General features: G+C 39.8%; 1 protein-coding gene across 3 annotated transcripts in view; it reads right to left on the minus strand.

Annotated features, from left to right (window-relative positions):
- Nucleotides 1-2834: 2834 nt before the first annotated feature.
- ZNF512 (zinc finger protein 512) overlaps nucleotides 2835-14226 on the minus strand; it is a 29003-nt gene continuing 17611 nt past the window's right edge. For all 3 annotated transcript variants that reach the window (XM_045073869.1, XM_045073870.1, XM_045073867.1), the window contains 4 exons: nucleotides 10151-10252; nucleotides 9130-9192; nucleotides 8035-8133; nucleotides 2835-4852 (listed from right to left, as the gene is read on the minus strand). In XM_045073869.1, coding sequence (XP_044929804.1) covers nucleotides 4544-4852; nucleotides 8035-8133; nucleotides 9130-9192; nucleotides 10151-10252 — 573 coding nt within the window. In that variant the 3' untranslated portion in view covers nucleotides 2835-4543. The remainder of the gene's footprint in view (nucleotides 4853-8034; nucleotides 8134-9129; nucleotides 9193-10150; nucleotides 10253-14226) is intronic.

A 14226-nucleotide genomic window follows, 5' to 3' on the forward strand; every position in this document is an offset into this window, starting at 1 on the left:
AATAAAACTGCAAAACACAGAAAGTAGAATTTTAGATGGTATGCAGAGTACCTTACTCTGAATACTTCGGTTCTTGAGCTGAAAATACAGAAAGACTGAACTTGAAAAACATGGTAACTAAGACAAATTTGAACCCCTATTCTCTGTGGATGCAAAAAAGCATAGGAAAATAGATGCTAAGACTGTAAGAAGTTGGAAAGTAGGAGGGATTTGGAATCTGACTATTCTGCTGTTAAGTTCCCTCCTGCCTTTGCAGGAGGGAAATTAATTATCTAATTGGGATAATTAACCAATTATCTAATTGGGAAGTGGATAACTTCCATCCCATACATTTATTTTTTAACTCCTACCATCTCAAATAATGAATGGTGTATTGCTTTATGTCTGTCCCTTTCAGAGTTAGGTCTCAACCCTTGAAGATTTTAAAGGGTGGTGATTTACCTGATAAGGGGACCTTGAAATCCATACCTGCCAAGTGAGCAGTAGGTTGGCCAACTAATCTCAACCTACTTTTAGCCTGCTTAGCTATGAAGATGATGAAACAGGGTGATGTTACAGAAAGTGCATTTAGATGGAAAAGACCTCCAAGGTGAAATTTAGGTTAAGATGTAAATGATACAATGAAGCCCACCTTGCAAAAATCAGGGAAGCCGCCGCTCTGGGCAATGGGAACAATAAGGTAAAGGTCCTAAGACGGGAATGAGGCTTAGTAGGTTCCAGGAACTAAAGGGTTAATGTGGCTAAAGTGCAGTTAGGGAATGGTCAGAGAACAGGGGTGGAGTAGAGGGAGAGGAGGCTAAAAGGGTTAGCGGTGGGAGCAGAAGGCCTTATTGACAAAGAGGAAGTGACTTTACCGGCACCAGAAACCAGGCTTTTAGCAGGTCAATGAGGTCTGATTTAGGTCTGATTTACAATTTTAAAAACTCAATATAGCTGTTACGTGGCAAGTATCCAAGCCAGTAAAAACCAGAAAAAAGCAATCAGGAAGCCAGTAAAAACCAGAAAAAAGCAATCAGGAAACTATTACACTCTAGCCAAGAGGTGATGATTGTTCAGACTGGAGTGGCTGAAATAGAAGTGACTCGAAAGAACAGACTAAAGGGTGAAGGGAAAATGAAGGGTTAAGAATAAAACACAAGGGAAATTTCTAAAGCGTTCCCTTTTAAGAAGATGGTGAGCAGCGTAAGTTGTGAGAACTGATTTTTAAAACGAAGTATTTCAGACACACAATATAGAAGACCAGAACAAACTACCTACCACCTTAAGAAATAAGAACTTAATTCACTTGTAGTCCCTCTGAATCCCAGAAGCACTGTCCTAAATTTGGTGTTTATCATTCCTGCATATGTAAATGTGATATTAAACTATAAATGTACACTAAATACAAATACCTATATAGCATAGAAAGATATTTTTATATACCCATAAACAATATAGAGCATGGTTTTTGTTTAAACCTTATATAAAATGGCACACTTCATGTCCACTGTAACTTGCTTATCCCAGACATTATTTTTGAGATGTCTTTATGATACAAGCAGCTCTAGTTAATTTTATAAGCTGTATAGTAATCCACTGGATGACTCTATCACAACTTGTCCCTTCTCCTGATGGACATTTAAATTAGTATTAGAGTAGGCTAACAAAGACACCCAAGAATATATAATGCCTCTAATAACAGTTCTTTTTTTCCCTTTAGTAGTGTCAGACAGATGTACCTGGTTGGCAATTAGTCCTTCGGGGGGGATCCAGGGTATCACCTATTTTCCATTTTGTGCTCTGCCACCCCCCAAAGACACTCTATTATCTGCATCCAGCCAAGGAAGAGGAAAGAAAACATAGAGGTACATGCACTATCTTAAAAGTCTAGCCTGGATGTGACACATGTCACTTTCCTCACGATCTACTGCTGGGAAGCTGGTTGGCTACCCCTTCACTACAGGACAGGGGGTTAGACGGCTGGGAAACATAGCCTAACCACTTGTCCTATAGTCCTATAACTCTGCGAGGTGAGAGCAGATTTTGGTGGACAGCTAGTAGTCTCTGCTACGTGTTGTAAACCATACCACAGTATCATTCTTTATGTCTCCTGGTACAGCTGACCAAGAGGATTTTTCTCCGTTATGTACCCAGGAATAAAACTGCTAAGTCTCAGGGCGTATTTTCAGCTTGACTAGATACTGCCAAATCATTTCCAAACTGATTGTACCAAATTTACGTTCCAAACCGTCCATGAGAGTTCACATTCTCCACAACCTGGCTATACTCAGTATTGTCAAATTTATATTATCCCAATAAATTTGGTTTAAGAATGTAAAGACTCAGTGGTATGAATATATGAATATATATATAAGAATATATCCTGCTGAGAACTGGCCTCAGAAAGGAAAAAAAAAATTAAGATTTTATTTATTTGACAGGGAGAGAGAGATCACAAGTAGGCAGAGCAGCAGGGAGAGAGAGAGAGGGGAAGCAGGCTTCCTGCTGAGCAGAGAGGCTGCGGGGTTCGATCCCAGGACTCTGAGATCATGACCTGAGCTGAAGGCAGACACTTAACAAACTAAGCCACCTGGATGCCTCAGAAAGGTAAAATTTTTTAAAGTGCCTGCAAGGGCCTTGGATGAGACTGGACAAGTTTTCTATACTAATTCACTTTCATCTCAAACGAATTACTCATTTTAACCAGCCAATTTCAGGGGCTAAAAAACTATCGCAACCCCTGCATTTGGTACTTATTTCAAACCCACTCCCATGTCTAGCCATTGTCTTACCCCCATATGCTGTGTCAGCAAGGAGTCGAGTAGCAGGTCGAAGTCAATGAACAACTGGAAACATCATTCTAACCGACAGTCATTTATTTCTTTTGTCATTGCCCAACATTCCCCAAGTCTTACTCACCAGAAATTAATATAGCTTCTTCATTTCTCCTCCCTGACAATCCTCATCTACCAAAAGGGTTTTTAAAGGTGCAACTGCCCAGGAAAATGTAGAGTGGACAGACCGCGTCCTTGACTTGTTTCAAAACTATCTATTCTGCCAGTATCCAAATCTGGTTTCAATGCTCCCTTGTTTGAAAGTGGTCTTCACAAAAGCTATGTGGAGCGGCACAGAACACAGACCTCAAGAGTAGTAACAGCCTTTCAGAATTTGAAAAGGTAGTATTTATCCATATCAGGGTTTGGGGTCTTTGCTCTTTAGGTGGCATGTGCCACAAAAATTGGCAAGAATATAGAAGACCAGTATTTGTGGAAAGGGGGAAGAGAATCTAGAAACACAGCAACAGAGCTGTTCTAAGCAACGCTCCAGAGAAAGCCAGTCTTGAAGAAAAGTAGCCTACCAGACATTTTTTAATCAGGTAGGCATGAGGTACAGTAAAGGTATTTTTCTTTCCAGCATCAGATAAATATCCACCTCTGGTGTCAAAGTCTCAAGATATAAAGAGGATAGAACTCCACATATAAAAGAGGACAAACGACAATATTCTCAGAAAACTCCCAAGAGACAGAGGTTGGCTAAAGGGAGGAATGAAGACTTAGCACAGTGTAGACTAACAAGTGAGGTCAAGTCCAGGGGAGAAGGAATGTGTACCTTGGCTGCCAATCTTAGTGGCATTACAGGGAACACTAGGGTTCTGTGTCAAAACATCAAGTGCAATGTGGTTATTTCTCAATCCTTAAAACGGGGGGAGAAAACAAAGTTTCCAGAGGGCACTGATCATAACAACTAATGAGGAGGCCTCAAACCCCAAGAAAGTCAAGGCAGTATTTATTGCTTCTTCTACTTCCTTCTTTCCAATCATTTTCACGTTTGGGACATGTTAATGTTTGGGCTGCTTTTCATGCTTGTGGGTCTAGTCAGTCAGTCACTGCTACATGGGACAAACGAAACATTTCCCAGGAAAACCAGTGTAGAGAGGTTCTAGCTTTTTCATCCTAAATCCATTTTCTTACTTTCAATCCTAAAACCATATTGAGAGAACAAACAGCCTCCATAAAATCTGTTTCCCAAGGAGACAGGATAAGCTTATTACATGAGTGACAAGTTCTAGCTTCTAGGATTGTTATATCACAAATACAAAATGATAAGTCAGTATGATTTTTAAAAAATTAATTTGGAATTGTTTCATAAGCGAGATGATGGAATGACTACTTAATCAGTGGAGAGTCCAAGAACATTCTATAGCCCAGGAAGGAAAAGGACAACCAAACGGGTTTCTCAGTTTTGTAGGGGGTAAGAGGGGCCCACAATTAGCCTTAAGAGGGAGCTCTTTGGGCAAGAGAAGAGAAAAACAAGAGGACTCCAATGAGGAATAGCAGGAAAACCTACCCAAAAGGGGTGGGGAAGGGGGTGGGGCCAAAGTGAATAAATAGGGAGAACAGTGAAATTTACACAGGAGGAAGGAGCTGAGAAAGTCACAGCCTTACACAAACAGCTGGAAAAGGACATTTCTCCTCACTCAGCCCCCGTGACTCAGTCCTCCCAGCACAGGTCCCCATGACAACAGCATCACGTCCGCCCTCCTAGGAGCTTTCGCACTGCCTGCCTACTTCCTTCCTCGTTTATGGTTAGTCTTTGGGGGCTTTGCTTTCTGGAACTGTGCCGGCACAGGCTCCTGCTCTGGTTCCTTACAGGAGGCCGACACTAGCAATTCCTCATTACTCCTCCTCTGATCCTTCCCTACTCTAAGACTCAGCTCTGCCTCGGGAAGCTCGATGCCAGGCTGCTGCAGCCTTCGCAGAGACCTTCTGCTCCTGTGCTGCTGCCTCCGCTTTTCTTCTTCCTGCTGCCGCTGCTTTATCTTCATTAGCTTTTCAAAGCTTTTGGTTGTCGTCGGGTTTACAACGAACCAATCCTACAGAGGCAAAATGGAAAAACCATCCAGTCAATACACAGTAGCAAGCACAAAGAATGAGTGTGGGAAGACGTTCTTTACTTTTTTTTTTTGAAGATTTATTTGAGAGACAAAGAGAGCATGAGGAGGGGGTGGGACAGAGGGCAAGAGAGAATCCCAAGTGAACCCCCTGCCGAGCATGGAGCCCAACACAGGACTTGATCCCACAACCCCAAGATTATGACCTGAGCTGAAATCAACAGTCCACCAACTCAACTCCCCCTGGGTGTGGGAAGAATTTCTAAAAGGCATAGTTAGGGCAGAGGCATTAAGAAGGAAACAGATAACTTATAACTTATAACTCTGTACTTTGAACTGGAGAAATTCAATACACAGTAGTCATCACAAGCATTTACTATCTAAGACATGATTTGGGAGACTTCAGTAAGTGATCTACAAAGTCTGTTCATTTAGCATCATCCCACTCATTTATCTCCTTTAGAAAAATCTCATGAGCTAGAAAGCACTTGGCCACAGGAGATTTTTATTTCATGGTAGTATGGTGGTTAAGGGTATGAACTTTGCATCCAGACCGCCTAGGTGCAAAGACCCAACTGTTTCTAGCTCTGTGACCATGGGGAAATTACTTAACCTCTCTGAGACTCAGTTTAAAAAATTAAGATTGAGGAACATGGAATCCAATTGTGAAACATTCTTGTGGAAGGAAGGAAGGAAGGAAGGGGACAGAAGGAAATGAATCTCAACTGAAATCAAGTGATCGGATCAGTTTTCTAGATCTAACTACCAATTTATAGGAAATATCTGAGAGAGGACCACCACCACAGAAATGCAATCAGCAAAACCCAAAAGGTATGTAAACATATGTGACAAATGACCGCTTCTTTAGAGGAAAGGGGAAACTTCTAGACCTACGGTATCCAATGAGAGAGCCACTAGCCACACATGGCTACTAAGCTCTTGAAAAATGGTTAATCCAAATTGAGATATACTTCAGTATAAAAAATACACATTAAATTTCAAAGGCTTAGTATGAAAAAATATAAAGTATCTCATTAATACTTTTGTATTGACTACATGTTCAAAAGATAGTATTTTAGGTATACTGGGTTAAATTAAATAATTTCACCTGTTTTCTTTATATTTTTAAGATGTGGTTACCAGAAAACCTTAAATTATATACAAGACTCAAATTACATTTCTACTGGGTAGCACTCTGGATTAAAACATGCAAAAAAAGAAAAAAAAAAAACCCACAGTATATGGACCTTTTTTTTTCCTTGCTCCTGATTTGAACAAGCCAACTCTGAAAAAAATTATGAGGCAATCAGCGAATTTAAATAATTTAAATAATGACTGGGTATATGATAATCCTCAAGAACCACTGCTAATTTTTTATGTGTAATGATGATTGTGGTTATATCTTTTTAAAAGTCCTTACATTTCAGACACAACATCAAAAGAAGCAATAACAATTGACATGGGATGTGGAATTTGCTTTAAAATAAGCCTTTAAGGGACAAGAAAAGTGGGTGTGATTATAAAGGTAAACAAGACTGGCCATTCAGTGATGTCTGCTAAGGCTATTCATTATACTATTCTGCCCATTTTCATGTATTTGAAAATTTCTGTTTAAAAAAAAAAGTAGTATAAAAAAATGTCAGGCCAAGAGGGAGGAAGAGAGTAAAAATGTTTTACCACCCTATATAATTCATAAATACAGGCACAAATCATCAAAGTAACGCTCAAGGAACAAGCCCCAAACCAAGTGAAATTTGTTGGCCCCAACTTCTTAGGAAGAAACTGAAGAAACAGGTTAACTATGTAAAGGCCAGATTTTGTCAGAAGATCAATTATCTTTTAAATAATTCCTAAAATATGAAAAAGTAAGCTATTATTATAAAAAAAGATACGACTGCCTTCCGGAAGAAATCTCAGTTATGCAAAGAGACTCCCAAAGCTTAAACCTATAAAACAACAGTGACCACATTTGGTGACACTAACTACAGCCCACATTGTTAAGAATGTGAGGCCAGGGGCGCCTGGGTGGCTCAGTGGATTAAGCCGCTGCCTTCGGCTCAGGTCATGATCTCAGTGTCCTGGGATCGAGCCCCGCATCGGGCTCTTTGCTCAGCGGGAGCCTGCTTCTCTCTCTCTCTCTGCCTGACTCTCCGCCTACTTGTGATTTCTCTCTCTGTCAAATAAATAATAAATAAAATCTTTAAAAAAAAAAAAAAAGAATGTGAGGCCAGAAAACAGCTAAAGGTGCTCGCTCTTTTTTCTTATCAGGCAACAACAGTTTCTGTAGTAAACTTCAGAAGTGTGATCAGTTGATAATTGATATTCCAAGAGAATGCACACTTAACTCCTTTAACTTCTGCAATACAGGTATTTAATTATGCAGGAAACACTTTCTCTATTCATCTGTATTATTAAAAAGTTGGCCTAAGAGAAAACTCGACTTTCTGAACCTTAAAGCATTTTAGTACAGAATTGATTCTTTAATTTTGGAAATTTACAAACCTTAAGAAAAGTGGCAAGAGTTCAATGAACCCTAGATTTGTACCAGGATTAACTTCTCTTCCCTTTCTTCCTTTTGCTGAACCATCTGCAAGTTATTTGCAGATTTATTTCATCCCTAACAACTTCAGCACAAATCTGCCTAAGAAAAGGGCTTTCTCCTGTACAACTATAATACAGTGATCACATTTGGGAACATGAATATTGCCTCATTACTATTATTTAATCAAGTCCATATTCCAGTTTCTCCAGTTGTCTCACTAATGCCCTTTATAGTTGTTTCTTTGCAGCATCTGAAACAACATTAAAAACAGGTTGCTCAAAGACATTAGAATAAAAGAAAACAGAAGTACAGAGATGGCTATAAAACAAGAATTCCAAAGGTGTAAATTCAGCCTGGTGCCCAAGTGCCTGATTTCACTGAATTTAAAAGAATCAGAAGGGTTCAGGGATGTTCACACTTACAGTGAGCTCAAATGCTTTCAAAGAAAAATATAATTATGCACGTAATTTTACAAAGTATTTTAACTTCATCTCTGGTAACCACTTTTGAGTTACTTTACGACAGTCCTAGCCCATAAAAATGCACAAAATCCACCTTTCTTGGGGCATATGTATGGGTTCCACAGGACTACAAAAACATGGTGGGAAAGCAGGGACCTCACCTCAGCATGGACAGAGTTGATATGATACTTGACACCACTCTCTGACACAAATTCTTTTTGACATAGAAGACACTTGTATTTTCCAGCCACAAAGTTGCCCTGTTTTCAAGAGAGAAAGAAAAGGAAATTACTGGTAAATTCAGGAACACATACCTGGGTCATGTATAGGGATCGTTAGAGATGAAAAGAGGGGATTTTACTGCCGCCAAGGTAGGAAGGAAGAAAATCCAACACAGCAATATATTTAGGGAAACCAGATTGAGCAGACTGTCACCATTACAAATCTATCCTAATATAACTCTCCATGTAATCTTCCCACCGCCTCAACACAACCTCAAGTTCTCCTACTCACATCATAGAACACATCACACTTTCCTATCTTCCCTTGTTTCTGTCATTTCATTTCCAGGTTCTCTTGGTTCCTCTTCCCAAATGATCAAACTTCTGAAGTTCCCCAGAGGCACCAATGTATGTAATTCTTCCCACTATAATGCACTGCTGCAAAGAGTGCCTTGGACGTCCAAAATTAGAGAATTATCATCCATAATGCCTAGTTTAAGGACTCAGACACTAAGTGGCAGCAGTTCCCACAGCTGTGGGTTGTAGGGCACCTGGGTCAACACAGAAGAGATTCAGTGAGGTGAACAGCTGTCTGCTTGACACCCGGAATAGAGAGTCTCATCCCCAGAGGCCAGTCCAATTCAGATGGGATTAAAGGCTCTTCACCTATCCAGGTAAGCACAGGTAAACTGATTCTAGAAAGTTTAAGGCCCAATAAGATGGGCCAGGCCCACGGCAGGAGAGGCTCAGGTGGAAGAAGTTAAATCCTTGGCAGAGACTCAAAATTAATAATATTTTCCTCCAAATACTTTAATTGATAAGATTTACGGTTATGTTGGCTTTTTCTGTATTTTGGACATATGCTGGCATTCCATCCAGTAACAGACCAAGAATCTTTAGGACATAAAAAGCTAAACCAGCCTCTGAAGATAACAGCAAACAGGACAACTGGCTGTTCACCTAAACTGAATTCTCTTCTGTTATCAGACTACTTTGGAGGTCATGTTAAGATAAATTGTTCAGAAAGTTACAAACCAAGGTACAAGAGCCCAGGTGAGCTTTAAGGCCTGATACACTACTGTAGACAGCCTCACAACCCTGCAAAAGAGAAGAAGAAATAATATAAGACTATACGAAACCTCATCCTTCTCTTAGCAACCTGCTCGTTTACACTGACCAACCCTACATGTGGAAGAAGCCCAATAAATTCATTGCAAACCAAACAGGAAAAGAATCCACAAACAAGCAAGCCACAAAAGCAAAGAGAAAAAAACAAACAAACAAGGAAAGGTTTAAAAAAAAAGGTGAACAAGCTGTTCAGAAATGCTTTAGATACTCTCTTCTCTGGTACTTTTTCTTTAACACTCAGAGAAACAAAAATGCACAGTTTTATTTATTTATTTATTTATTTTAATCTGCTTTCTTCAGTACAAATGAGTCTCCTGTTTCTTGTTGTCTGCTCCTTACTTGGGGAAGGATAGGAGCATATATGATCATATATGGCTCTGTGGTAGATTAAAGATGTCTGGAAATTCTCTGCCACTCTTCCCTGTGAGAAGTGGAGTCCACTTACCCTCCCTCTGAATCTGGGTGAACCCTGTGAGTCCTTTGACCAACAGAATACCATGGAAATGATGCAGAACAAATTCTGAAGCTAGGCGTTAAGAGATCTTCAGCTTCTACCTTCATGTTCTTGGGATACTCTGAGAAGTCAGTTGCCATGCACCCTGCTGGTAACCCGCTACACCCTGATGGAGAGAGGCCATGGGGACAGCCGAGCTCCCAGCAGAATTAGCTGCACAGGAGCCATCTTAGACACTCAGGTCCTGTGCCAGCTTGCAGCTAAGTACAACCCACACGTGATCCCAGCTGATGCCATGTACAACAGGAGAATGTTCTCTGAGCCCCAGCAGAATTACTGATTCACAGAATTCTGAACAAATCCAATAATTGATGTTTTAAGCCACTGAGGTTCAGGTACTTTGTCATGATAAATAAATAACTGAAACAGCAGTTTGATAAACATTTACTGAAGAAATGAATGAGAAAGAACCACCTGGTTAGGGCACTGAATGCGATGATATTTCTTGATATCTGACTTCCATTTGTGTAGGACTTCCTGGCTGAAGGTAGGTAGCCCAGGGCGAGTATATTTTAACTACAAGACAAGAAACATTTATTGGAGGAATTCAACTTCCAACCAAAATACCCCAAAAGTTTCACACCCAATGCTTCAGGTTATATAATTCTGGAGTTCAACAAGCATACGTTCATATGCAAAAAAAAAATTATAGTATGTGAGACCTTGAAATACAAATTTACCTGAAACTGGTAAGTATAGCTGTCTATTGTTTAATGTTAGGATAGTCTGATTTTTAACATAGGGCAGGAGCCTTTCAGATACAGAACTTCATCTCTAGTTTGAAAAAGCTAGTGACAGAGCATTTATACAGTTAAAACACTTGTTACAAAAAAGGGATACAAATATGTACTATATATAAAATGTACTTACAACAGGTATACTTACAGGGTACACATATATAATACATTCAATAGAAATATATGTAGCTGGGGAAAAGGCTAGAAGGCTATAAATGCACATGTTACCAGTAGTCATCTCTGGGTGGTGGAATTTTGAGCAGTTTTAATGTTTTTTCCCTGCCCCTCTGCATTTCTCCTTCTTCTTCAAAAGTGTCATGTTAATTTTGGGCTTTTGGTCTTTTTTTTTTTAAAGATTTTATTTATTTATTTGAGAGAGAGACAGAGATAGCGAGAGAGATAGCAAGAGAGAGAAAAAGCAGGGGAGGCACAGAGGAAAGAGGAAGAAGCAGGCTCCTTGGGATCAAAGCAGGACTCTATCCCCGGATCCTGGGATCATGACCTGAGCCAAAGGCAGACGCTTAACCAACTGAGCCACCCAAGCACCCCAATTTTTGGCATTTCAAAAATTGAAGCAAAAACACTGAGGTTCGACCTGAAACAAAGATGTGAGAGAACTCTGGGAATGGAACACACAATCTTTCCTTCTACCACCCAAGTAGAATTAACTATTCCTCACACTTGCTCCATGTGCTTTGACACAACTTAGTCTCTTCTTACAGGAACAACTGTAGTTTCCAGAAAGGAGACAGCTAGCACCTGGAGAGACAGTTATAAAGTTCACCACAGGTAATGGCTATATTTCCAGGAAGTAAACGATCCTCCTGCTTGAAAAATTTAAGTAACTGAAACAGATACTGAGACCGAAAAACAGAACCAAAGCCCATAGAGGTAAGAGGTAGTAAGGAAGTCACCCTAAAGAAACTCTGGCAAATCTATAAAAGGATCAGAGCACAGAACTGGCTTTAAATATATGCAGCTAATATATATGGGTCCATCTAAAATCCTTTTATAGTGATAGCAGAATATTTATATAAGCTACTATATTCATATAATAAACTATCATATTTATGCAGCTATAAAAAATGAGAATGATCTCAATGAACACATACAGAGTGAGTTCCAGGATACACCTTTAAGTGAAATAAAGCGAAGTTCAGAAAAGGACTTACACAAGAAAGAAAATAATATAAGAAAATACGCAACATCTAGTCATCCATCCCATAAAAATATAAGAAGGACAAACCAGAAACTACTGAGTGTGTTTTCCTTTGTGGGGAGCAGGGTGGGAACAGGATGGAAATAAAAGGGTTCTAGGAACTGGGAACTGGGTAGAGGGCAGTGGCCCTTCTCTAAGAAGACCTTTAATACAAGTCTGACTTTTAGAACTATGGTAATGTTTCCCATACCCCCAAGATAGATGACTAGTTTCAATTAAACAAGATGTAGGGGGGACCCAAAGTGTAATAAGAGTAACATATGAACCTAATGATTACAAATGAGAAACCTAACGGGGCAGGGGGACAATCTAAGTAACTATAAAATAGGACTCCGATTATATAGTGTGAGGCCAAAGATGAAAAGAACTGTAACTACTACTGTTCTCTAATTAACAAATCTGTTTTTACAGGGGTGTGGGTTAACAACTGTAAAACTGTATTAAACTAGAATTAAGCAAATAAGTAAATATATTGTACACAATGAGAGCCAGGTCTCTCACTGCTGAAGAAAGGAGTTACAAATAAGCACAGAGGAAGGCAAGAATGAAACTTGTGGTGTCGGACTGGAATTGAAGGTATCATGGCCTTCAATATGCATACAGACAGACAGAGAAATGAACACGAGACAGAGTGGGCCTGGGTGGTGCAGTCAGTTAAGCATCTGACTCTTAATTTCCACTCAGGTCGTAATCTTGAGCTATGCACTCAGTGTGGAGTCTGCCTGTCACTCTCTCTCTGCCCTTCCCCCTTTCACCAGCTCATTCACTCCCTCTTTCAAATAAATGGATAAATGAAATCTAAAAAAAAAAAAAAAAAAACATACAGTGTGTGTATGCACCCATGAATATACATATATATCGATATGCACAGACATATGCACCCATGGATACACACACACGTACACACTCTCTCTCTCATATAACTTTAGCTCTACCCACCAAGAAGGCCCAGAAGCATTGACACCCCAGCAGGCATAAATACACCTGGCATTCAAATCTTGGTTTTTAAATATATTCTTCAATAAAAGAGGGTGGCTCAGTTGGTTGAGCGGCTGCCTTTGGCTCGGGTCATGATCCTGGACTTCCAGGATCGAGTCCCGCATCGGGCTCCCAGCTCCTTGGGGAGTCTGCTTCTCCCTCTGACCTTCTCCTCTCTCATGTTCTCTCTCACTCATTCTCTCTCAAATAAAAAAAAAAAAATAAAATAAAAAATAAAAGAAATCAGCATTCCTTGGAGAAACGGTTGATTCCATGGCTAGGGCAGGGAATATATGAGATGACCCTACAGCATCTCATGGTATCAAAAATTTAAGAAGTACTCAAAAAAAAAGATAGAGGCATGTCCAAAAGACACAGGGGGCCACTTGGAAGTGCTCCTGATGGCCAACTCTGAGATGATTTGAGCCACAAAATGACCAACAATAACAGCACCATATTACGATGCTATAATAAAATATCCTTGAGTCCATACTGATATAAACAGAGTAACAGAAGAAAAGGATGTATCTTTCTCACAGAATTCCAGTTAATAACTGCAGAAGAAATAATGGGAGCACTCAACATCATTAGGCAAACAACCATAATTGTTGCAGTGATGGATACTATGTTAAGTTGGCAGAAGTATGGTTAGAGAAGGGCAGTTGCATAGTGTAAATCCCCCCCACAAAACATTCACTAATTATAAGGGGGAAAACTGTAATTTTGCCTTGGAGAAAAACTTGACAACCCACCCTCATCAAGTGATCAAAGTTATAATCAGTAAAAAGACATTCCAATGTCATATACCTCCTGATACAATTCACTGAGACAGGCCAACATTGCTTCAGTGGTATTCTTCACAAAAAAAATATGACCTTCAATCTAATCTCGAGAAAAGACTACACAAATCCATACTGGGGATATTCTACAAAATAACCAGCCCGTCCTCTTCAAAAGAGTCAAGAGCACAAAAGACACCCCCGCCCCCAAAAAAAGCCAGAATTGTAACAGATGAGAGGACACTAAGGAGACAGTAAAGAGAATTAAATGGGGATCCTTATGGTGTCCTATGATGGAATCCTAATTGGATACTATGTCATTCGTTATGTAAGGAACTGGCATTAGAAGAAGCCAGGTAAAGAGCATATGGGAACTCTGTACTAATTCTGCAATAGCTCTGCAAGTCTAAAATTATTCCCAAATAAAAAGGTTTTTCAAAATGGAATATATAATTTGTGAAATAAAAAAAATGTATCTTGGTCTTGGCACTCAGTTCCTGTCAGCACTTAGTCTTCGACCCTGGTTCCTGACAGAGAGATCCTAAAACTCCAAAGTTCCTGAGTAATACCAGTATTTCACAGAGCTCATAAATCCTTGGAACATTCTGGTGACAGGAGTATCTTTTGTTCTAATGAGGCAATTCTCAGTAGGCTCCTGGGTGGGAGCTAGTCACCAGAAAGGACCAAGCCATGACTTAAAGCTTGGAACTTTCAGACCCATTCCCCATTCTCTGGAGAGGGAAAGTAGCTAGAAATGGAGTTAATCAATCATGCCTA

The sequence above is a fragment of the Mustela putorius genome, unplaced genomic scaffold (genome assembly GCF_011764305.1).
Source record: "Mustela putorius furo isolate JIRA1106 unplaced genomic scaffold, ASM1176430v1.1 tig00537293_pilon_pilon_pilon, whole genome shotgun sequence".
Classification (NCBI taxonomy): domain Eukaryota; kingdom Metazoa; phylum Chordata; class Mammalia; order Carnivora; family Mustelidae; genus Mustela; species Mustela putorius.